Source organism: Camelus ferus, chromosome 3 (assembly GCF_009834535.1).
Source record: "Camelus ferus isolate YT-003-E chromosome 3, BCGSAC_Cfer_1.0, whole genome shotgun sequence".
NCBI classification, from domain to species: Eukaryota; Metazoa; Chordata; class Mammalia; order Artiodactyla; family Camelidae; genus Camelus; species Camelus ferus.
The window spans coordinates 18,838,157-18,864,472 of NC_045698.1; the positions used below are offsets into that span (position 1 = coordinate 18,838,157).

Consider the following 26,316-nt stretch of genomic DNA (forward strand, 5'->3'; position numbering starts at 1 on the left):
GAAATTATTGTTTTTGACTCATAAATACTGCTTCAAAGTGAGTCTTTGGGCATGTGGAAAATATATATATTGGGTTTCATCTTAAAGGTAGAATCGCTAAAACTTTTGCATAGTTGGTCTCGGATTTCTTTCTGTACTTTACTCCCATAAATATGAAACCAGCTCAGTCACCTTCTTGTTGTCCTTTGGAAATGTTATGCAGTGGACAGTGAAGCTACATGGAAAAGGTAGTATTCCACCACTTTTGCAGTAATTGTGATTATAATTTTTTCTACATGCTTGTTCTGAAAAAGAGGGGATTTTTAAAAAACTCAAATGACATACGGTCACTGTCCAAGAGTAACCATCTTTCTGGGGTGCAAAATCCTAAGTAAATAGAGGATAATTTAGAAACTTGGGTATAAAAATTATTAAAATGCATAATGGTGTGTATATACATATATTTCCAGAAGCAAAAGTTATGTTGGGTTTTAACTAAGAAATTGTCAGACAAGGATCTGAGATAGTTCTTATCTTTAAAATAATCCATTAATGTACTAAAATCAAGGATGAAAATCATAATGAAATTTTCTCTTTTTAATTTCTATTGCCTAAATAATGCTAAAATGAAACAAAATATAGTGTTTCCTATCTCTAGGTTTCAATCTTCCTACAGTTTAATTCCTAATGTGGGCTAACAAAGTCACTGGACCATTAAAATTTTTTTCCTAAAGTATCTACACCAAATTCTGATTTTGAGTACACATAATCCTAAAAGGAACACAAAGAATGAAACTATGTGCTGAATGGAACTCAATTAATAATATTTAGTTGTATATCTTTATCTCCATTGTTGAAAGGTCAATAGTTAACCATTATCTGCTTATTACTGAATAGATGTTGGATTTCTTCCTGCCATTTGCATCAAAGACCAAAGAGGAAAATAAAAATTGCTTTGTGCTCATTGCTACTTGCCCTAGAGATTAGTTTGGGGGTTTCTATGATTGAGGAATAGTGAACAATTGTAACATTATGCAAATCTAGCTTTGACTCACTTGGAGCTTATGTGGGATTAAAGTAGGTTGGTGTTTTTGGCTGCCCTACTCTTAGGTTCAACTTTGAAAGGAACTGTTTTCAAGTTAAGAATTCATGAAGGAGAATCGCTTTGATGATTTATTAATAGTTCACTTTAACAGTAACACTGTAAACTTCCGGATCTATATTCAGAAATTTGCTCTACTGCAAATGATGTCTTGCAGTTTTTCAGAGCTCAGAAATAATTTTCTTTTATATAGCAACCAGTGTTCTATTTTCAACACAGAATAGGATGTTCTGGTTTACCTATTAATAATAAATACACTGGATTGCAACAAATGACCAGAAAGAGGCTGATGAACACTTAATGCAGGACAAAGCTATCTCCATGTACCAGCAAATGGCTTATTAAAACAACATTTTATTGATCTCATTACATTGAATTTTGAACAATATATTTTTTCAAAAGATTATTGGCTAATTTTTTCAATGAATACCTTTTGCAGAGACAGGATCCAATCATATAGGCAGTAAAAATGACAATGTAAAAAGATTGCAAGAGAGCTAAACTGGCAGGTGAACTCTGGTTCTAGTTTCTGTTTTGTTTTGTTTTTAATGTTCTACTATTAAGAATCAAACACATTGTGGATCCCTGTATTTTCACCTACTATGAGAAAATATGTGTATTAAATTACAGACACCAGAATGAATCAGTAATATGCAGGAGTTTGTCAAAGATGGCATTCCTTTTCCTTTTTATTTCCTGAATTTCAGCTACATCTTCCACTAAGTCAGTACAATTAGGCCATGAGTCTGCTTATTCATTTCCAGCTACTGCTTTCCAGAAATACTTTTATAGCTATGAAATATGAAATCGTCATTCCCCTTTAAAAAGGGAATATGGCTATATAATGCTTGAACTAAAAGTTCAAGAAGCCTTTTTATTTTTTTTGCAACTATTAGTGACATGATTTTAAAATTACTATTATTTTACTCTCTGTAATAAAATCAAGCAAATATTAAGAAAGTACTGATATATACAAAGGCACTTAGTTATTCCAGCTTATGGTGGAATCATGTACATTGTATTGTGGCATAAACTGAATTTCTCACCAGCAAGTTTGTTTTGTACTTACTTCTCTATTTGATTTCAGTAAAAATGATTTCTTCTAAAATTTGTTGAACTTTAAATATGTTGAGCATAAAATAGGTGTGAAATGAGGCAGCATGTTATTTCAGAACCTGTAAAGCTATAATCAACCCTATAACTTGGGAAATCCATGATTACTAATGAGGTGAAGCAGAGCTGACAACAGCTGCTAATTGTAACCATAATCTCATGTTGCAAGTGGCAGATGTATGTCAGAAAATGTGATGAACAGATTTACTTGGTCGGGGGGTGTGGTGAAGATTACTTCCCAAATTTTCCCTGGAAAATATTTCTCCATGATGCTTATCATAGCCTGTTTATGTTCTGGGGATCAGTCATCGTCCTAAATGCTATCAGAGCAAACAAGAATAAAATATTCCAATGTTGTCTCCTTGTTGAATTATTGATGGTTTTTCACAATTACAATTGAAAATCTAAAGCTTTTTTTTCTATACATTTTTATACTAACAGAAATAAGCTTATGTATTATATTTTCAAGCATTGCCTTGTATTTTGGCAGACTTGGCAGTATAATTTTAGGAATATAATTTGAGATTCATTTGTTCTCCAAATATTTTTCCTCCCTTTGTTATAATTCTTGAGATTTTATAGGTAAAACTGCTGCGCATTGTTTTTTCAAGACTTGAGTACCCTGTAAAAAGCAAGTATTTCTGGGAGAGCTATAAACTTAAAAATGTACCAGCCACTTTTATATACCGTAAAGTAAGATTGCAAGTTTTACTGTTAGTCTTTGACTAAAAATTTTTTCTCTTAAAATTACATCCTAAGGAAATTATCAGATACAGGGAAGGAGGTATATATACACACACCAAAAAATGTAATTCTCATCAGTGATGCATTACCTACATTTTAGTATGTTATCTGTACAATGGAAGTTTATTAAGAAGTTTAATGACATTAGCAAATATTCATAATTGATAAAATACATAAACCTATATGTGTATTATATAAGCTCTACTTAATAAAAAATTGGAAATTAATAAATTGAAAGTTGAAATATTTGATGCAAGTAGAATAAAATAGCACTGGAGTATCTACTAAGGGGAGAATTACACATGTCTTATTTGCTACAAAATTACCTGTGCAATCCATTTTCTCTAAAATAAATGGCTACAGTTATATAATCAAAAACATGTTTGAAATGATATTTTGAATATCCTCTTCAAATATAAAATAAAAGGGGTTGGATTTACCATCCCCCCCCCCAAAATAAGCCACTAAAAACTAGTTGAAATATATGAAACTATTTTTGCAGCATTAGATATCAGGAGACAGAGAGGGTAATTTCTGAGAAAAAGAGGAAGAAACAATGTGATTCCTAAAACTGACTGCTCCTTGAGAGGGTTTGTAGAGTATAATGCAGGAAGTGGGAGCCCAGATGGAGTCTGTCAAACCCCTGAGTTCAGGAAATGGTGCTGAGAGTCCAGGGAGACCAAGGTAGCTAAAATTTGCTGGGCAGAGAACTTCAGAGGATAGAGCTTCACGGAGAGAGAACTACAGCAATTTAAAGAGGACTCTACTCAACCCTTCAGCTGAGTACTGATCAGAACATGCATGGGAGCAGATAAAATGAAGCCACAGATATAACCAACTGTAAGGGCCTGAGGGAGCAACACTGAACTGGCATGCATCTGAAACAGTTCTAGTTCCCACCAGCCAAAGTAGAAAAACCCATAACTCATTGGGCTTTGGTAGATTATTCAGAAATCTCATACCTGACTTCTGGAGAAAAATTAGTTCTAGACAAAAGGCTGCTAAAGCAAGGGTCAAAAGGATTAAGCTGTTTCAAGTAACTTAGCCACACATCTAAACACAGCTCAAGAGTATTTATGAAAATGCAAAGCTGTCCCACACTAAACACAGTAAAAACACAGTATTTATCATCCAATCACAAATCATAGGCATGCAAAAAACAGGAAATGTGACTGAAAAGAAAAATCTGTCGATTGAAACTAACCCAGAAATGATGCAGTTGACAGTTATCTGAAAATGATATTTAAGATGTTATTTTAAATAGCTCTATATGTTTACTTAGAAGAAAGAATAAGGAAATAATATAGATAGATAAATATATATAGGTATATAGATATAGATATAGATGTAGATAGATAGTGTCCTTCACAGAACTTCTAGAGAAGAAACTACAGTCTACTACTACAGTTAAAAATTATACTTGGATGGAATTAAAGCAGGTTAAATATTTCAGGAAAAAAAGATGATTAAACTTGAAAAGTAAGATGGATGGGAACTATTTAAAATGACTAAGAGGGGAAAAATAAGGCTAAAAAATAAATAAATAAACAGCACCAGTGAGCTGTTACACTTTCAAGAGACTTAACATAATTAAAATTAAATGATTTGAAAGAGAGGAAGGTAGGGCAAAAAATACTGAAGAAGCAGTGGTTGAAAATTTCCCAAGTTTGAGACAAGCCATAAACGCACAGATCCAAGAAGGTTAATAACTTCAAGTACAAAATATATGAAGCATATTAAAGAAAATCACATAATAATCAAATTGCTTAAAACTGGTGACTGAATTTAAATGCATCATAAGGAAAAACTAATTTACAAAAAGGAAAGTAGATAAAGACAGTGCAAAATCTTTACTATTACAACTAGAGAAAACAACTACTATCAATTTAAAATTCTATACCCAGCAAAAAATAACGATAGCATAAGAATAAGGAAATAAAAGGAGTGCAAAATAATATAAAGTATTAATTCAAATAAGGCAAAAATTAAGAAGGAGAAAAAAGAACAGTAATAAAACAAATAGCAATATGATAAACTAAACAGTATCAATAGTCACTTTAAATGTACATGGTCTAAACATCACAGTCAAAAGTCACAGCATGTTAGATTGTGCAGTGAAGCAAAACATAACTGTATCCTTCTTATAAGAAACATACTTTAAATACAAAAGCAGAAATAGCATCATATTTAGTGATGAAAACCTGTTTTCTTCATAAGACAAGGAAGAAGGCAAGAACTTCTGCTCTTGTCAGTTCTATTTAACATTGTTCTGGTGGTATTTGCCAGGGTAATAAAGCAATAAAAAATATAAAATATGTTCTTGATATGTAGACATAAAACCACAAAACATGGCTGAAAAGTTCTCTATGAGTGCAGAAATGCACATTGTATATAGAATAATATATTCAAAATTTCCTGAACCTGAGAAAGGAAACAGGCATCCAAGCCAGGAAGTACAGAGTCCAAAATAGACTAATCTCAAAGTGGACCACACCAAGACATATTTTAATTAAAATGGCAAAAATTAAAGATAAAGAGAGAATATTAAAAGCAGCAAAGATTATGTCTAACTGAATCTCTTTGCTGTACACCTGAAACTAACACTGTAAATCAACTACACTTCAATAAAAATTTTAAAAATTAAAAAAAAAAAAAAAAAAACCAGCAAGGAAAAGGAAAAACAAGTTCCATACAAAGGAACTCCCATAAAGCTATCAATCAACTTTGCAACATAAACTCTGCAGGCCAGAGGGAGGGACACAATATATTTAAAGTGATAAAGAGAAAAACCTACCATCAAGAATACTCTACCTGGCAAGGTTTTTATTCAAATTTGAGAGAGACGTCAAAAGTTTTACGGGCGAGCAAAAACTAAAGAATTCAGCACTACCAAACCAGCTTTATAAGAAAATTTAAAGGGACTTGTCTAAGTAAAAAGGAAAAGGCCAGAACTAGAAATATGAACATTACAAAAGGCAAAATCTCATTGGTAAAGACAAGTATACAATAAAGGTGGTAAATCACATGTAAAGCTAGTAGGAAGGTTAAAAGACAAAAGTAGTAAAATCATCTACATACACAATAAGTAGTTAAGTGATACACAAAACTTAAAGTTACAAAAGATGATGTCATATACAGTAAACATGGAGGGGTGGGGAGTAAAAATACTGGGTTGCTAAAAGCTGTTTGTACTTAAGAGATCAACAAATTAAGATAAATAAGTACTGGTGATATAATGTACAACATGATAAATATAATTAACACTGCTATATGTTATATGTGGAAATTGTCAAAAGTGTAAGTCCTAAATGTTCTCATCACAAGAAAAACATTTTTCTGTTTCTTTAATTTTGTATTTATATGAGATGATGGATGTTCACTAAACTTATTATAGTAATCATTTAATGATGTATGTAAGTCAGTCAAATCATTATGCTGTGCACTTCAAACTTTTACGTTACTGAATGTCAGTTATATCTCAGTAAAACTGGGCAACAGTTCTATTGTGGGCAACAGATTAGATGAAGAAAAACTAGACCAAATTTTGAGGGACATAGTTTGCTTTTTATATAATTTTGTTCTTCGGTCTCAGCTTTGTACCACTGATGCCAGTCAAATTAGTCTATAAATGCAAAAAATATATATATATATACACACACACATATATATATATTTTTTTTACTACTAGAAAACTAGATTACTTATTCATTTCATTTTCATTTTAGGAGTTTTGTTTAATACAATTTGTGGATTTTAAATTAATATATTTTATGTATGCTGATACAAAATTGTGAGAGTAAAATAATTTTCTGTGCATTGGGATTATCATAACTCATGTTTTTAAATTAATGTTGAACAATATATAAAATATATAATTTGAACCCAGACATTTATTAAAAAGAGAAAGTTAAGTGAATTTCATTCTAATTAACCTAACACTAACCAAATATTTCAAGCTAAACTCTGAGTATTAACTGCAGATTAAAATTTTATGAACCATTATTTTTATAATATATTAATCAACCAACAAATGAAATATTCATTAGAATATATTTAGAGCAACAAATGTTGCTTTGTAAATTAACACTTGAGGAGTAATTACATCTTAAACTAAATTTAATAATTATATATTCAGTATTGTGCTCATTAATTTTTTTATGTGTGATAGTATGACATAAATTCTAGGAAATTTGGGCATTCCCAATAATAATTTAACCATATATTTTCCTTAATTAAAAGTTAAATTTAAAAAAAGCAGAATTTTAGGCATCTTACTAGCCACCCATTAATAGACAGTATGTCAATATGTTATCTGTCTCTTTAGCCTCTGTGTCTTCATTGATATAGCTATCCATCTTCATCCACCCATCCTATTCATCTATTTATGTCACAACTGTATTTATATTCTCCTTAATCACCATGTATAGAAATTATTTAAATATTTCTGGCATATTTGAAAGCTTTGAAATTACTACAATATTCAAATTTTGGGAAAGTATTACCCTATAGTATTCAATACTATATTAATTTTTAATAGTTTTACCATTCTCAAGTATCATTACTCTCTTTACCAATCCTCTGTGTTATTAGAAGGTAATCGACATTTTGTTTCTCCAAAATTTTGATATTCAGTATGCCTAGTGACTATTTTCAAAAGAAGATATTTCAACAATTTTCAAGGTATCTCTTAATAGCTTTTCAAGTAGAGTATTTGTTCTAATTTATTTGTTTAGATCACTTATTACATGAACTGCGATTTATCCAAGAAGGACAATGAGACAAGAAACACATCAATAGCTAAGGGATTAAAATTATGGACTCTGGAGCCAGACAGCCTGATTCTCAAACCAAGCTTTGCTAGTGACTATTTGGCAAGTTATTTAAATGTTCAGTGTCTTAGTCTTATCTGCAGAAAGATATAATAGGAACTACCTTGTAGAGTGTGATAAGAGTCAAATGAAATAATATTTCCAGAGCACTTAGAATACAGCCCGACTAGAGTCTGTGCCATAGAAGTGTTTGGTCTTATTACTGTACTTGATCATATGTTGAACCTTTTTTTTTTTTTCTTTTCATGCAGCTTGTAAATAGCTAGAAGATTATTATTTTTCTGCAAACTTAGGTTTTCTCAAAGTACTTACTTTATTAAATTGTTCATGGCATCTGGGTCATATGCTGTAACCTGTCCAATGATGCTGCCCTCCTTAACATCTTCATCGACTTCTATCAAGTAAAAAATTTTAGTGAACACAGGAGGCTCGTCTATGTCTTCCACAGATATTTTGACCACAGCTGTGTCTTTAAAAGGTCCCAGGTGTAGGAATCGTGGATCAGGATGAGTGTTACTTGCATCCACTCTTAAAGTGTACAGCATTTTGTTTTCAAAATCTAAATTCTGAAGTTGAAGGAAATAAGAAAAATTAGTATAACAGAGCAGACATAACAATGGAAGACTGTTTCAAAATTTAATAACCACCTCTCATAACAATACCAATAATTCTGACTGAATAACTTTCCCACTTATTGCCTCATATCAAATAAATTAGTAAAAATTTGTTTTGCCTTACATTTATTTATAAGGAGTAATTTAATATAAGTAGTAAACACTATAAGGTTGATTCCCACTTAGTAATGCATTTTACATTTTGGTGGTCATAGCTAAATGAAGTATTATCTAATAAATACATAGCTTATTAATTTATTTCTATTATTGTTATTATTAAGGTTATACAAACTTAAAATCAGCATATAAAGTTGAGATTCAGTAAACTATTTATATGTTTCTTCCTTAGCCCTTACATTTCTAAAACTGGTGTTTTAAAAAGAAAAAAAATTTTCATTAAACTGAACACTGTGGAAAGCAAGATGTGAATGAAAGCAGGGAAATTTCAATATTTAGCTAGATTATTCTATGTTACATTTTATTGTGTTCTCCTACATGCATTAAAAATCAAGAAATTCAACAGTAAAACACATAGCATCTCCAGCCTTCATCTATTTGAATAGACCATAACACTTAACAATTTAAATATTTTGAAAAGTGCATGAAATAATGTGATGTTTGCATGCCTATTTTTTCTGCCATGGAGAAATATAAAACAAAAACTTTCAAGATTATCTAATCCTAGTTTGATTGTTGTCTACTATAAGCACAAATAGTTAAGGTTTTATAACAGTTTGTAAGTGTCAATGATGAAGATGCCTAGCTTATTTGGAATGAAATCACAACTTTCCCACTTAGATGAAGGGTAGACAGCATGTTAAGGATGAGAGAAATAAATCCTAGGCTTTTCTTCCCTGAAAAGCAAAAATAAACTATAAAGCACTCAATGAAAAAATGAAGACAGTGAGAAGAAACCTGTTTGACAGTTATAATCCCTTCCTGTGTATCCTTGTCAGTGATGACATCGAACATGTCTGCTCCATCTCCTTCAGCAATGCTGTATTCCATCTCAGCATTTTCCCCCACATCAGGGTCATTGGCTTTTATCCTTCCAAGATGAGTTCCAAGAGGTACAGACTCAGGAGAATGAAATTGATACGTACCTGAAAATTAAATCACAGCTGTTTTGACATTGCATCTTTAGATAACAAAATCTTTCATTTCCTCTGCCTTTTTCACATAAATAAATAAATTTCGAATTGAGTTTTTCATCATATTGAATTGTAAGCTGTCAAAATTATAAATTTATTAAGCTGGAAAAATAATTTATAAAGGCAGAACACTCTCATTTTGTAAATGAGAAATATATGTTCCAGGAAGATTAAGTGAATGTCTCAAGGTTATTTAGATAATAGATGGTAGTCCTGATATTAGAATCCAGAACTTCTGACTTAAGAGGGCAAGTAAAACAATAATTTACTGCTTGTCTGGAACTTTCAACGTTGTCATTGCAGTTTTACATATACTAAATAATTTAAGTAACATGTATTTATTCCTATATTCTAACTCAAGAATGGAAAAAAAATAAATCCATACACAGCAACTTCATCTTTTTTTGCTTGTTTAAGTCTTTAACTGGGATATAAATGTTATGTTTCCTGCAATTTCAGCTAATCATTATATTGCATTTTGCTGTTCATGAAAACGTTTTAGTTTGTGATTATTTATTCAAGAGATGATAGGAAACTATTACAAAAAAATGTTAATGAAAGTTAGAAATGTTTTTCAAATGTGCTGAAATCTACATAAGGCCAGTGGCCATCCCTGTTAATTTATTTAATCTAATATTAGTCCTCATAGGACCTCAGAGATAGGGCTCAAGGAAATCATCCCATAAAATTGGGGAAAGCAGAAGGCAAAACTAAGTCTCTCTGACTTCAAAGTCTATTCTCTTTCCAATTTGCTTGGTGATTAAGAAGATGGACTTCTAAATCAAACTACCCTGAATTTGAATTCTCATCACTGGGCAAGTTAGTTAAATTCTCTAACCCTTGATTTCCACATCTATAATATAAAATGAGAGCAATTAACTCTTAGGTTTGTTATGAAGATTACATGAAATTATGTCTTGAATATGCTCATCCCACTTCTTACTTCAAGGACATTTTTACTATTGCTGTTACAGTTTCAAACTTTCTGCTAAGATTATAGTAGATCATAGAATAATAGAGTGACAGGTCATTTAATGCATCAAATCATATTCTTTCAGTTTATATTTAAGGAAATGGAATGCAAAGTTTAGATTTATTTAATTAGGCTTATTATTCATATTCTCAGAAAACTTTATTTTTTTAACATTTATCATATGTCCACCATCCGGAGCTGTATCATCAAGTATTTCAAATTTGATTAGCCTGAGAAAATGCTTTTCTCTGTTGGAATCAATGCTATAAATTTAAGTTTGAGGGCCCTTCCCTTAACTAGGTATTCCAAGATAGAGCCCCTGAAACTTATACTTGCTGCAAAATGGAAACATTTTCAGCAGATGATGAGAGTCTGTTTTTGTAGGATCTCATGGCATGCAACGAATTCATCGTTTAACATACATGCCCCAAATGGTGACAACTGAAAGGCTATTGACTGATTCAATCTTCACCAGTAGATGGCAGATACTAGCAAACTTTAACATATCTGAGATGTCACCACAACCAAGGCATACCATGATACTATGGGCCACTAAGGAGAGAAATGTGGCTAATTAAATCAATATATTGATTTTAATGTAGTATCTGATTTCAGAGATGTTAAAACATCAACAAGCCTGTGTTTTAGAACTGAATAAATAAGAGATTATAATTGTTAAGTACAAACAAGAGAGCTTAGGCAAGACAAGTGACAGACGTGAGATTTAAAGCCAGATTAAAGTCAGACTTGGGAGTCTACACTCCTAACTAGGAAAGAGATAAGAAAAAGAGCCAGATGATCATAGGAAATATTGGGATAGGTAGTCTAGAAAGTGTTATAACTCTTCAAAAGTTAGAAGAAGACTAAAGTTGCCAAAAAGAACCTCATTTCCTTGTTTTCTCCACTACCTACTCAATGATGAGAGTGATCATGATAAAAATGATGAAAGTCACTTTTAATATGTGGGAAATTGTCATATTCTGTGGGGGGAGGGGTTGTAGATTTGTCTTTATGCATAAATCAGTAGTGAAAATACTAGTAAAAGTGTTAGACTGTTCATAACGTGTTTGAGAAGCTCTCCACTGAGATTACTGAAACCTTCCTTACTCTGGGGAAATCGAGGAGGATTGTTGTTGACATCTGTCAGAGTGATGTTCACTGTGGTGGTTCCAGAAAGGCCTCCCATCTGGCCACCCATGTCTTTGGCTTGTATGACCACTTGGTACTGCTCTCTGTTTTCTCTGCTCATGTCTGGTAATGCAGTTTTTATTATACCTTTTGGAAAAAGTAGAAAGATATTTTACAACTTATTCACTGACTTTTAAAATTAAGCCATGCAAGATCCATTTTACAGAAGTTAACCAGAACAAACAGATGATAACATGCCAGTGTACCTCAATAAGTCTTTCACTCCATAACCAATTTAACATAACTCACAGAACAGAAAAAAAAAAAAATTCTTCCATGGGCTATTGTTCAGGGAATGAATTTTGCTAAATCAATTTAATTATCCATTTGATTTAAAAACTCAGCCTCAGTCAAAAGTCTTTAGATGAATAAGCTTGTTTAATTTTGACAATGGTCACATTCTTCAGGTATGGAGTATTTCCTAAGACATATAATTTATTGACTCTAAAATTTTGTATTTAGTGTCATAAATTTAAACTTAATAAATAGTGATCTAAAGAGCTAAGGATTCAAATATTTTCAAACAATAGGAAATTTGCTTTTGTTTCCATGGAATAACTATAAGGAATAAGTAAAACATGATATGCTTAATAGATAGCTTTTTAAATATAGAAATTAATAATGCATCCAGATGTATTATGTAATGAGAAAGATACCAACTATTATATGTTGTTACCTGATTCTGGGTCCACTGAAAAATATGGCTGTCCTTGTAATATGCTGTAGACCACTTTCGCACTATTTCCATAGTTGGCATCATCAGCATCTGTTGCAGTCACTTGTATGACAGATGTACCTACATGAATCCCACCCAAACACAGACACTTAAATACGTATAAATTTGAAGCTATCTTTCTGAAAATATATTACTGGGAGTGTGGTGTGTTAGTCCATGGTATAAATTTCAAGAAATTTGTTTTAATTATATTACTCAAAAAATATCACTTATCTCTTTTATTATTTTTAATTTAAATACTCCTTAATAATATTGTTTGAGCTATCTAAAAAAAAATCCAAAAACAAATTTTATCATAAGGATGAATGTAATAAGATAAATGCACTGCTCCGTTAATTGGTTGAAAATACTGTGATGGACAGCACTTTTTCACTGAATATACAATGCATGTGCAATTTTTAATTAATGCATTTATTGCTAACTGGAAATATATATTCAAAGATAAACTCAACCTTGAAAGCACTCCTGCTGCTTTTTATTCTGATAAATTAACTATATACTGTAAGTTGAGTGAAAATAGAGGCTCTGTTTTTATGAAGAAACAAACAAAAGATATAAAATTGACTGCCAAAATTTTTGGTGTGCAAGATATATATGACTATTGAGTGTCTGTGCCTCTCTTTGAAGTGTACTTAACATAGTCATATATAATTGTACCTACTGACATGCTATGTATTATTATTTGCTACACATATGTAAGTCAGCAAATATACCCCCCAAAGTTAAGAGTTTATAATTGTGTCACATGCAATACTATAGTTTAACATTATTCTTTGTTTAATTTTATTTTGCAAATATTAAACTATTTTTCCTTAACTTTCTCACACATTATTTTTTAAAAGATAAGAGAGCTTTAAAGGAGCTAGCTTCAGGAGCTAAATATAATGTATATATACACAGTGTATACTTTATATAAAAATAGATATTTATACAAGATATAATATATTTATGGACTTTTATTTTCTAGAACTCTACAAATATTTAAAGCACGACTGTAAAACTACCGTTAACTAAAGCCTACCATGTAGTGCTTGTGTAAAATGAGTTTGTAGGACATTTTCCAGTATATTACACAGAATTTTTCAAATTGTTGACTCTGATTCTTACATAGATTTTAAAATTATTTTGGAAGGGTGATTTCCATATTGGCTCTGTCACCTACTTTAATGCCCCGCATCTATTACACATTCATGGTTCGTCTAATTGAGTTGTAGTGAACGTTTCTCAAAATTTGCATGTATACACTCATGCAGATTCTAAAAATCAGTACGTTGCACATTAAGGTTAAACTAACAGCTTTGTTTTTCATCAATGTGTTTGAATACCAATACATGAATTTAGCAAGTCTTTTTTATGTTTTCTCAAAATTAGCGCAAGAATTTGAGCTCTTCCTCCTGAGGCCTCTGTTTCTTCAGCTGCAACCAAATTGATATGTCCTGTGAGAGGACACACTACAATTTACTCGGTTGGTCCCAGGTGTACTCTTTTATCATTTAAAAAACATCCATTCATGTCTAAGTTAGACCAAAGCAAAATTCATAAAGTTATTTCCACCCCAAAATAATGTTCAGAAATTCTACTAAAGTGATTTTCTGATTGATATTTATTTTTATATAACATATAACTATGTGAACCTATATTAGTTAGATTAAGAATTATTTTCATAGTTGAGGATTATTTGAAATATAAATTATTAAGCAAGATGCTAAATGCAAGTGGTTAATTCATCAACTTTATGGCATTTCTTTTGCTCCAGATTCATTTTTCTTTTACTGTGGCTATCCTTTCATAATGTGCACAGGTAACAGCACTCCTCTGTACTTTTTCTGACACTTTTAATATTATTTTTGTTGTTAAATTTGGTTTGATCATTTGCTCTTTATAATGGGTATGTGAACTTGAACTTACCCCAAAATACTTGACCTAAAAAACAATAAAGAATAGAAATCAATCCCATAAGGTGCCTGACATGCTACAAACACCCGTGTAAAATACTGCCCCTCCCCTTTCAGAATCATGGTAATAATTAGGAATGTTGTTAAGCAATAATAAATACTGACAGCATGTCACTGACATGGTTATTCATAATAGCAAAATGAGGAAAAGAGAGATATCTAGTGTGTTCAGCTTTAGGGAATGGATTTTTTTTCATAAATATAATGACATTACACAGTTAGTACTATTTAGTAATAAAATTAGACAGGAAGTGGTTTATGTGTTTTTGTACTAATTTTATAAATATTTGTTTATAAAGACAGACTAAAAGGGAATATACCACTTTGATTTTTATATCCCTCTAAATTTTCTGAGCTATATATGTTTCATGTATTCCCAAATAATTTAAAATAAGAATTTTACTTTTTTATTAAACAATGTCAACTGAAATATAGTGATGCTGAAATGATAAATTTAAGTCATTTATTTGTTGGTTTTGTGTTGTGTGATATAAACTCCCCAAACGCAGGGGCCATGTCTGCTTTTGTTCACCATTTTATCTCTAAAGCCCAGCAGAATTTCTAGCGCAAAGTCATTACAAGATCTAACATTTACAGTATGTTTAATGTAGACTAGGCAGAATTCTTAGCACTTGATTTTAATCATTTTTTTATCCTCATGATAAACCTGGGATGTAGACCTTGGGGCATACAGAGGTTGATCATAATCACACATTTAGTAGGTGATAGACTGGGATTTGACCTAACTAGTTTGAAAAAAGAAGCTTCATTCTAAACAGTGTGCTAAATGTCCTGTCTGGACATATAATTGAACATGTTACTGAATGTACAGGCAGTGAACCTCTAAGAAAGAGCCTAGATTAGGACATGAAGCATTTATTGTGAGTATTTGTGTGATCTGTGAATATCTACAGACAGACTCCTTATTGAGGGGATGGCGTGGGAGGGGAACTGGGTAAGTTTTTGCAAAGTTAGGGGAAATTTCCAGTTAATGAGAAATCACCAAAATTACACAATAGGAATTTGCCTTGAGGGAGATGAATGCATGGACATATAGAAAGTTGATAGATAATCTTTACTTACAGTATAATGACCACAAAAAATGGAAAACATAAAAAAGTAGGCATCTGCTGTAAATATCTAAATCAAAGTTTATGCCATTTTCTTTCACTCTGTATCCTCATATATCACCCAGATTATGTGTTCTGATCAGAAGAGGCTTAATGTGTTTCAGATTTCAAGAGTTAATTTCAGTCATTTGATTTTAACTAAAAAGAGGGAGGGACACATGATCCAGAGAACCAAAATGAAATATGACATATGATACTTATGATTTTGACAGAAAGAATCAGGGGCAGAGGAGAAAGCAAGAAGAGGATATGGTAAAAGAGAAAAAGAAAACACAAATGTGTTAAGACAAAAATAACCAAGGAGACGGGGACAGGATAAAGGAGAACACTGAAGGGTAACATTGGAAAGAAGGGTAAAATGAGAATAAAGAATTTGTATTTTATTCCATTAGACTTCATTTACCCCCAAAGTTAATAATAGTAGTTTCTCAATTCTTTGATGTAAATTAAAATCACTAATATAATGATAATAACTTTAGAATTAAATCATTGTACATTATTACTTCATTTAGAAAAATTCTTTATTATGAGATTGTTCATGGGCTTTGAATGTTAATATATGGATTATACATAGCCTGACAAATTCCTAAGTTCAACTGTTACATTTCTCTGTAAATGGTTATTTCCATAGGTAAAAGCAGAGAAAAATATATAAAAGTATAATAAGTTCATCTTTATTTTCCTTTAAATCAGGTAGGAGAGTTACAAAAGAACAATAAAATTTCAGGATATAAATACATCTACTTTTTATTTAGAAATTATACACACACACACACACACACACATACATACAATGGATCTAAAATCTAATGTAATCTTATAGTAAAATGCAGTTTCCCCCTTACCTTACACTTATGTGGATTTATTTTACTAAGAGAGAAATTTGAATTAAAAGAATAAAATAAAAATGTTGCTTTTTGAGGAGTCACTAAGAATCCTATAAACTTAGAAGTTTTCCAAACTAATTTTGCATAATAACCATCACTATTTTACAGTGGAGAAAAATAGTGAGGTATAAAAATTATCCAGCCATCTTTACATTTTATTAACTATTTTTTTCTTTTTAAAACTAGTATAATAATAAGTTGCCACTATATATTCTGGGATACTTTTTACTTACTAAAATAGGTAACTAAATTAAGTGTAGTATCTTTCACATATACATATTATATTTATAAATATGTACGTTTATTTTTAAAAATAGATACACAATCAATTAGTGCAGTAATGCCAATATTACTAATAAGGAATAATAACCATCTTCTATAAATAGGATCAAGATTTACCTATAGTTCTTAAATCTTTATTTATTAGTACCAAAATCTGCAACCAGAGCCATATAGCTGCTTCTCATATACTATTCTCAGTTTTCTTGAAATTTGTAGACATGCAAGAAATGCAGTTGGCAGTGGCCCAGGTTCTCACATTTAAGGTCTACAATTCTGCAATAATCAGAGATTGTACTGCCTACAATTTAAAGTTTATATAAATGAAATACAGATTGCCTTATATGAAGGATTTTTTGGAAAAATGATCTGTAAGCCTTTTCCCATGTATAAACTTATGTATTCTGTATTTTAAAGTAGGTATTGAATAAGCAAAATGTTTTTAAAAAATAGAGAAATGCTTAGTGCAGTTCTGATTTTATTACACATTTGATAATATTAATAGAATCTAGATTGTATTAGTATTTCAGATGAGAAAGACTATTTGAATTAGGTAGGTAGATTATAAGAATATTCTGAGTGAGAGATAATATTCTATTAAATAACACAAAATAATATAGCAGAAAATACAGGTTATTTGAGTTCAAATAGAAGCTCTGATAAATAAATACTATGGTTTTAAAACTGAAGTAATGCTTTGAAAAATTTAAAAAGTTATTCAAATTTAAATCAATTATTATCAAAATTTATCATATTAAAATATCTCTGTCATCTTAATTAGAATTTTTAATTTTAATTTTTACTCCTATAGGTATATCAAACATTTTTGGAGAAGGATAAGTGAAAATTTTTATACTGTTGTGTCAAAGTATCTGACAAAATGACATATATACAAGAAAAAAATCAATAATGTTTTGTGATGGTTAAAGGGTTTTAACTGGAAAACCAAACTACTTTAGACTGCTCATCAAAGGGAGCAGAAATGAAGAGCATAATTTTAGATGTAACTTCATCTGAGATGTAAGCCCACAGACAAAGTATACATCTACATTAGCCCACTGGTCGACCTATAATGCACCAATTCAGTACTTTTCATGGAACTTTACGAGGCTAACAGATATTTTAAAATATTAAAGAAAACACAACCACTCATATTTCATCCTAGACTTTATGGTTTCATAGGACTCTTGTCTAATTTGGTAAGTCCCTTTCATATTATTGGAACGAATACCTCAAAAGGCAGAATGGCACTTTGCTCAGACATGTGATTTCATTTGAGTTTGGAGTCTGTAAATAACTTTACAGACTCTTGGATCTTCTGGCTAGATGTCATACATAGTTAAGAAACATTTAGCGTCATCACTCAGTATAGGTGGATATGTTTGTTTATCCTCATAAAGAAATTATTTGAGACTGATACTTATATTAATTGCAATAATGTCAAAGTTATATATTTAAAACTGACTTTAAAAGAATATTCAACTAAATACCGAATTTTGAAAATTGGTTGCATATTTGGGTTATAATATACTATATTATATCCCAAATATATCCCAAAATGTAAGTGTATATCACTGGATAGTTTTAGAAATGTGTTATGACTTAAGAGTCAGTTCTTATTGTCTCATTAACAAAGCTAAACCCTTCGTGTATGTATAGCTAAATGTAGTCACATTAAAACATTTCATAAAAACATTTCATAATAACAAATAGTATCTAAAATCACTGGCAGCTTTAAAAAATGAACCAATTATTTGTAGACTTCACGATAAACCATTAATGGGTAGAATATAACTAGAATAACATAAAAAAGACTTGGAATATTGTTGTTATGATACCAGGTTATTTGATCTTAATTCAGTTGCTTAATCTTTCTGAATCCAGGGTTCCTAATTAACAGAATGGGGATTTAAAGTTCTATTTGCCATGCTTCCCATGTTAAGTTGTTTCAATGATCAAATGAGACCATCAAAAGAAATTTGTCAAGTGCAAGCATTAGTTGTTATTATGCAAAATAATGCAAGCAAAACTGTCCAAAACTGCTGACACTATTTGGTATTCCTTTCATTTAAAGCAAAAATACATTAAACTTGACTGCCATTTGAATGATAGTTGAATTGAGGTGAAGACGTTGGTTGAACTGCAATGGAGTAATTGTTCTCAGTAATTACCTTAGATACCAGTTACAAAATAGCAGGAAATGTTAAGAAACATACATTGAAAATTATTAGACGTCAGATGGCTAACACTAAATAGTAGTTTTCAGTTACAGTTCTTATCTTGAGAGGCCGTGTCTCATAACTGTATGTTCATAATAAGTATCTTAGCAAAAAAAAAAAAAAAATTAAAAGTTAGTTTACATGGATTAGCATATACCTACCAACTCCAGACATTTCAGGAACACTGGCAGTGTATATGTCTTTTGTGAATTTTGGTTCATTGTCGTTGATATCATGGATCTTAATGATAAATTCAGATTCAGGTTCCACCTGCCGTCCAGTCTTTCTGTCTATAGCCTTGGCACGAAGAATGTACAGGGACTTTTCTTCTCTGTCTAATTTCTTTGCAGCATGAATATCTCCTGTGTTTTCATCTATTACGAACAGACTGCCAGCCCCATCTCCTGTTAATATGTATTTTAAATTTCCGTCTCCTTTATCTTGGTCAGTGTGAAGCTTCAGAGAGGTAGAAAAGAAGAGTTCTGTAAATATGCATTGTTGTTATAGAAAAAATAATTTTGGCAAATACCAGTTTATCTCCATGTGACATAACAGGAACAATGACTGCAATGGTTACCTTATTTTTCACTTTGGAGAAATTGAGCAGTTCAACTTCATCATTCTCAAAAATTTTAAACACACATTTTAAGGGATTAAAATTTAAATAAAATAAAGATAAAAATCTCTTTTCCAAAACACAGTGTTTCCAAGATATTTTTGAATAGAATGCTACCAAAATTTGAACCTCTAGTACATTAACAATAAAAAACCTATTAATCTAGTTCTTAAGTGTAAAATATTAATATCTTTTTGATTATATTTAAAATCACTAAACTCAAAGAGATGATGTGAGGAATCTCTGACCTTATTATAATGATAAGATTAGGATAAATACTGTAATTTTAAAATGATTTTATCTCCCTTCAGGATAGTATTGTTTGCAGATGCACAGGCTCTGTCTGTCATCAGGGAGACCACTCAGAGAAAGAGAATTTTAACCTCAGAGATCATTCTCTGTATGACTTTGGGAGGGTACTATTTCAATCACGATATTTTCATTTTTTTTAGAAATTGATGTATTTTATAGACTGATTTGAAATTTCAAGTGATATAAAACACACAGGATTTCTCCATTGGCCATATAGTTTGATGAAAATTTTAGAATTTTTTTCATAAATGTCTTCTGACTCTTTTCCATCTTAAAAGTAAAATCTTAGTATAGAAGGTTGTTCATTGAGTATTTAAAACAGACAAGTGGATCATGTATTCATAGAAATTGTGAATTTGAAAAAATCCTAGCATTTTTGCAAGCCTAAGACTATTCTGAAACTTGAGTACTTTACTAGCCTATACCTGCTCTGTTGTCTTCCATCAAATACATAGCAATTCCCATTACATGCTGGCTACGCCTATTTCTTTGGTGTCCCATTTCATCTCTGAATTATTTGACTGTTTTAATCTATTTTTTTATGGTAGCCAAAATTTCAGACTTGGGATTCATATTTCACTCGTTCCTCACTTTTAAGCCCGATGTTCAAGTAACCATATGCAGCCTTTTCTTTTCTGAAGTAATCTTCCTCATTCATCTGTCTCCACCTCTCTGGCTGCACCCTAGTTTTATTGATCAGTCTTATCTGGACCACTGCAGCAGTCTCCTAATTGATGCCTACCTCCCTCTTGCTCTACTCCAAACCATTTTTCTTACTAAAGAAGTTTATTTTTCCACATCACAAACCTAGTCATGTTACTTTTAGCTTAAAAAATCTTCAACCAAGTACAGTGCATAAAAATCATGAATCTAATGTCTTACAAACCAGGGTTAGTCTTATCAAATTTCTGTTATATTGGGCAATGTGTGTGTGTGTGTGTGTGTGTGAATTTATGTGGCTTCTATTAAAAGGGGATACTATTCTTTTTTAAAAGAATCATTTTATTGTTATTCTAATTGCTTGGACCCTATAGCTTTATTTATGCATCACCCCTAATCTTCTTCTCATCTCCAGATGCATCTCTGCCACCTTTATCCTCTTTGCTATACACTCTACATACTAATTATTTTCTTTTGCCTCCTTTTATTTTCCTCATTTCTCAGAAGGCCTGTTCAAGCTTTCACACCTGATGTTTGCAGATGTTTTCTTCACCCTTTAACACCCTTCTTCTCTGCATTTCCCCTAACTAAATATGTATCAAATCTCGTTTTAAAAATTCCTTCTTAGGGATGCCTTCCCTGACTCTCTAGATGAGAATTAATATATCTGCTGTGTAATTATAAAGCACATTTCACTATCCTATCCTGATATTCATCCCATTTGGTTAAATTATTTTTTGTGCCCACTGAAATGTAAAATCCAAAAGAGAACGATTGATATATATATATAGATATGTGTGTGTGTGTATATATATATATATATAAAATATTGATATAGTATACATGTATATATAAAATTGTTAGTTTCAATACATCTTTCCTAAAAAACAAAATATTTCCTCTTTTTTAACAATATGTTTTTACATATACATATGCATTTAATTGTCAGTGATTATTAGAAAAATCAGACCATCAATAATATAAAACCTGCCTTTTTTACTAAAATTACATATTAGAAATCTCTATATGTAAATACATTATTTTAATGACTGCATTTTTCAAATACTTTTTTCAAACTATTTTTGTACATGTATCTTTGTGTTACTAGTACTTTTATTCTAAGAGGATAAAAAGAAAAGATGCTTTAATGAAAGTAAAAAATTAGAAGAGGATAAAAATAGATGGTAGAGAATTTATATGTATTAGAAGCTTTACTTACTTTGGCAAAAAATGTGGAAACAACTAAAATGTTCACCTTATTAATGTGGTTCGAATGTATACAATGCTGCTATCTACAGCCATTAAAGTTATGACCTACATATATACTGTTGGGTTAATCATTTAAGTGAGATATTATGTCAAAATATGGTATATTGTGCATAATTTCACCTTCTTACATCTTTATTTTTCATAAAAATACTGTCAACAGGTATATAGTATTGAAAGCAACTATACAGTTTTAAAATTTCTCTTTATTTTTAAGTTGTACATATTTTATACATTTTATGAATAGATTTTTGTTAATTTCTCAATAAAAGAAAAGAAAAGTAAACAAAACTAGTCAAGAGCAATGGAGGAAATAAACTACACAATGTCTCCCACAGTGTATACTCTACTGTTCTTACATTTGTACACAGAAAAGGGAACATGAGAGATTGGTCAATTGTCAATATCATCAAATGTAGTTTCAGACTGAAACAAAGATAATCCAGGGATAATGATGCAATTTTTTGAAAATTGTGGAATATTAAATGGTGTGGAGCAAAGATTGTGTAGTATGTCAGGGGCCCCATCTTATGCTTATATTATGGAAATTATTAATAAGTAGCCAAAATAAAAAGCAGGAACAAGTTTGTACTGTTAGAAAATTTCAGTGGAAATTTTAGACATATATATGTATATGTATATGTATGTATATATATACACAAAAATAAAAGTTAGTTTTAATTTTTCTGTATTCCTCTCCATTATTTTCCATATGTTTAACATAATTATCATAATATTATAATAGATTAGTATATTATACCTTTATTTTTCACATTTAATAAATATTTTATTTAACATTCTATTGTGATATAATGAAATGTTCAGGGAACTAATTCTGTATCTATCACACTAAATTAGATCTGATTCTACATCTTACTTAGATTCAAATACCAATGGAGACAATTTACTTCTGAATGAATTTCTACTCATTCAAAATAGCTAGGAGTCTAGAAAAATGCCATTTTAAAAGAATTATTTTACACAAAATCAAACACATTTTAAAGTGATGTCTTTAATTTACACCTTGATTTTAAGAATGAAAGCTTCCAATAGTTATTTTCTGGTGCAATCTAGCAAAAACAAAAACTATTATCTTAAAATACTAAATTTCTCTATTGTGTACATTATTAGTTTTGAGTTATACACTTAGAATTAATAGAATCAATGGTAAAACCTATTATACAATAACCTAAATATAAACTCTTAAAAATAAACCCAAAAGTTGATAGTTTTATAAGATCAGTGAAAATAAAGTAGATATTAAAAATATTGTGTATATTATAGAACAAAGCCCACATAAAAGGCCTTAAGAAATAAGAGTTCCAAAACGTAATTATTTTCTTCATATGTCAGTGAAGCAAGTAGTCCCCTCTTCCTGGAAATAACTGTTTGCCTTTTCTAAACTTCAAGAAATACACTGAAAGCAAAGTAAATCTTAGATAAATATTTCAAATGCCAACTATTATTTTCCAACAGTATCATTTTTAGTTTTACTCTGCTACAATTTTTTTTAAACTTGAGAAGATAAGCATGTATATGCAAAATAGGCTAAAAATTTTAACTGTGATGGGTTTTTTTAATATATCAACTTGACTGGGCCACAGAATGTCCAGATATTTGTTTAAACATTATTCTGCATGTATCTATAGGAATGCTTCTGAAAGAGATGAACAATTTTCCTTGTAGACTGAGTGAAGTAGATGGTCCTTCCCCTAAGTGGATGGGCCTTATCTAATCCTTTGAAGCCCAAAATACAAAAAAGACTGAATAAAGGAGAATTTACTTTTTCTGCCTTCTATCTCCAATTCAGACTGTAAATTACATCATTGACTCTCTGGTTCTCAAGCATTTGGACTCGAAATATTTCATCGGTATTCTAGGTCTCCAGCTTGCCAACAGCAGATCTTAGGACTTTCCAGGCTCCATAATCATGAGCTAATTATTTGTACATATATTATTTATTTTTATATAATAATATAAATATATATTTGTATATAATAATAAAGTATATATTTATTATATATAACATATATTTACAGAGAGGGAAGTAATTTTGGGTATATGCATATAATATACAAATAATATATGTTATATGTAAGTTATATTTTACATAAATAAAATCTCTCTTAGTCTGGGTTTTTCAGAGAAAACAAACCAATAGTTTTTCGGAAAATTGGAATGTTAGAGGAGGTTTGTCATTTAAGATCTACTCACCTACACTGAGAGGGTTTAGAAGACATGTCTTTCACCACTACTGTGAGAAACAAATTTGTAAGGGAGCTCAGGCATCTCTGAAGAGTTTTGTGATCACTCTTCTCCATAGGCCAGGTGTTATAGTGGGAACTGTTATCACTGAATTGAGAAACCTAAATGCAATGGGAGTAATTGGATCCCAGAGTGACAGGGGCCAAGTGTAGCCCTCAACTGCCTAAAGAAAGGTGGCAGCATTATCATAATGAACAGCAAAGTCAAAGGAGCAGTCAGTAGCCTGACTCACACAGACCTATAGCATTGGCTAGTTGATTATGGTGTTCCTACAAGTGAAATAGATAGGAAAACTACTACATTCACACTTGACCTATAAATGTGGAAAAGTTCAAGATCAAGAGAACAAAAGACCAGTGTGAGTCATAAAAACAAATATGACCCCTTAATCAATTCCCAGACCTAACATGCCTTGAATAAAGAGGATGTCAAGTCTTCTTGAGGAAGGACACCTGCACACACCAAAAATTTGCACTCTGGAGTCTTTTTCTCAGCCTTCCGCAAATAAACCTATGCCTTTTTACCAGGGTAGCCATACACTGGGGAAAAGGAAATAATCGGGCATTTTTGGAATACTGGACACTGGTTCTGAACTTACATTGATACCATGAGACCCAAACTATCAATATGATATGCCAATCTGAGTAGAGGCATGAAATTCAGGTGATTGATGGACTTCTACCTGAGGTTTGTCTCATACTGAGTCAGTGGGTCCCCAAATCCATTGTGGTAAAGGATAAATTGTTACAGCTGGCCCATGCTTCAGCCAGAAAAGAGGCACAATGCCTGGTGGGCCTCTTTGGATTTTAGAGGCAGCATATTCCTCATTTGGGGGTTTTATTCCTATACATTTACCCAGTTACCTGAATAGCTGCTGGTTTTGAGTAGGACTAAGAACTTGAAAAGTCCCAGTAAGCAGGTCTGGGCTGGTGTGCAAGCTGCTCTACCACTTTAGCCGTATAATCCTCCACATCCAGAGGTGCTTAGAGTGTCAGTGGCAGATAGAGATGCTGGTTGGAGCCTTTGACTAGCCCTTATAGGTGAGTTTCAGTGTAGACTCTCCTAATTTTGGAGCAAAGCCCTGCTATCCTCCTTGGATAATTAATCTCCTTTTGAGAAAAACCTCTTGGCCTACTATGAGTCTTTAGAAACTGACTGCTTAACCAAGGGGCACCAAGTTACCATAAACCTGAGATGCTCATCATCCACTGATGTTACCTGACCTATAAAACCAAAAAGTTGAGTGTGCACAACAGCACTTCATCATCAAATGGAAGCTGTGTAGTATGTGATCAGGCCTGGACATGCCCTGAAAACACAAACTTTTAAATTACCAGAAGAAGGGCCCAAATGCCCATAGTCTCCACTGCTACTACATTGCCTTCTCTCTCCCAGTCTGCACCTATGGCCTCATGAGAACCTCTTTCTATCAGGTGACAGAAAGAGAAAAGTCTTGGGCAAGGTTTGAAGAGAATTTTGCATAGTATTCAGGCATCACTGGAAAGTGGACTGCAGCACCCCAGTCCCTTTCCGGGACATCCTTGAAGGACACAGTTGAAGAGAAATCCTCCCAGTGGATAGATACTATATATACGCGCATATATATATATATATATATATGTGTGTATATATATATATATATAGTATGTCTGTGTATATATATAAACATTAAGACTTGACAGGAGTTTGTATTATCTACGATGCCCAGAATATAGTAATATAAATCAATTATTGAAATATCAGGAGAATATTATATATATGATATAGTTTATAATGTATTTATATATATTATGTATATACATATACCCATCTCAATGGAAGCAGAAACACAAACAACTCAGATTATGAACTAACAAACATACATGTAATTGGAGAAGAGAAGTAAAGATATAAGTAAAGATAATAAGTAGTTTTATCTGAAATAAACAAGAAAAAATAAACTGTTAAGAATGATTCACAATATACTATCCTGTTTTCCTGTTATTTTTAATCAGTTTTAGTCCTATTGTGAAAGAAAAGATCTTTAAAGCATCCGAAGAATAAACATATGTTCAGGAAAAAAAATACAACAATAAAGACAACTGAATTCACATTAGAGGTAATGAAACCCAGAATTGTTCAGTAAAAATAACCTTCAAAAATGAAGAAATAATAACATTTTGAGAGAAAAAATGCTGAGAGAATTTACTGTAATAAGGATTTCATTTTAAACAATACTAAATAAATATCTTTAGGCTGAATAGAAATAATTGTAGATTGAATCCTTGACATAAAGAAATGAGAAACCTTGGAAAGGGC

At 31.2% G+C, this 26,316-nt stretch overlaps 1 protein-coding gene across 2 annotated transcripts in view; it reads right to left on the reverse strand.

Moving 5' to 3' along the window:
* Positions 1-26,316, reverse strand: part of CDH9 (cadherin 9) — a 112,993-nt gene that overhangs the window by 10,438 nt on the left and 76,239 nt on the right. The window contains exons 3-7 of one of the 2 annotated variants that reach the window (XM_014557539.2): positions 19,061-19,355; positions 12,370-12,489; positions 11,613-11,780; positions 9,297-9,484; positions 8,080-8,333 (exon numbers count right to left, since the gene is read on the reverse strand). In XM_014557539.2, coding sequence (XP_014413025.1) covers positions 8,080-8,333; positions 9,297-9,484; positions 11,613-11,780; positions 12,370-12,489; positions 19,061-19,355 — 1,025 coding nt within the window. The remainder of the gene's footprint in view (positions 1-8,079; positions 8,334-9,296; positions 9,485-11,612; positions 11,781-12,369; positions 12,490-19,060; positions 19,356-26,316) is intronic. The other variant, XM_032470482.1, reaches the window with a different exon arrangement.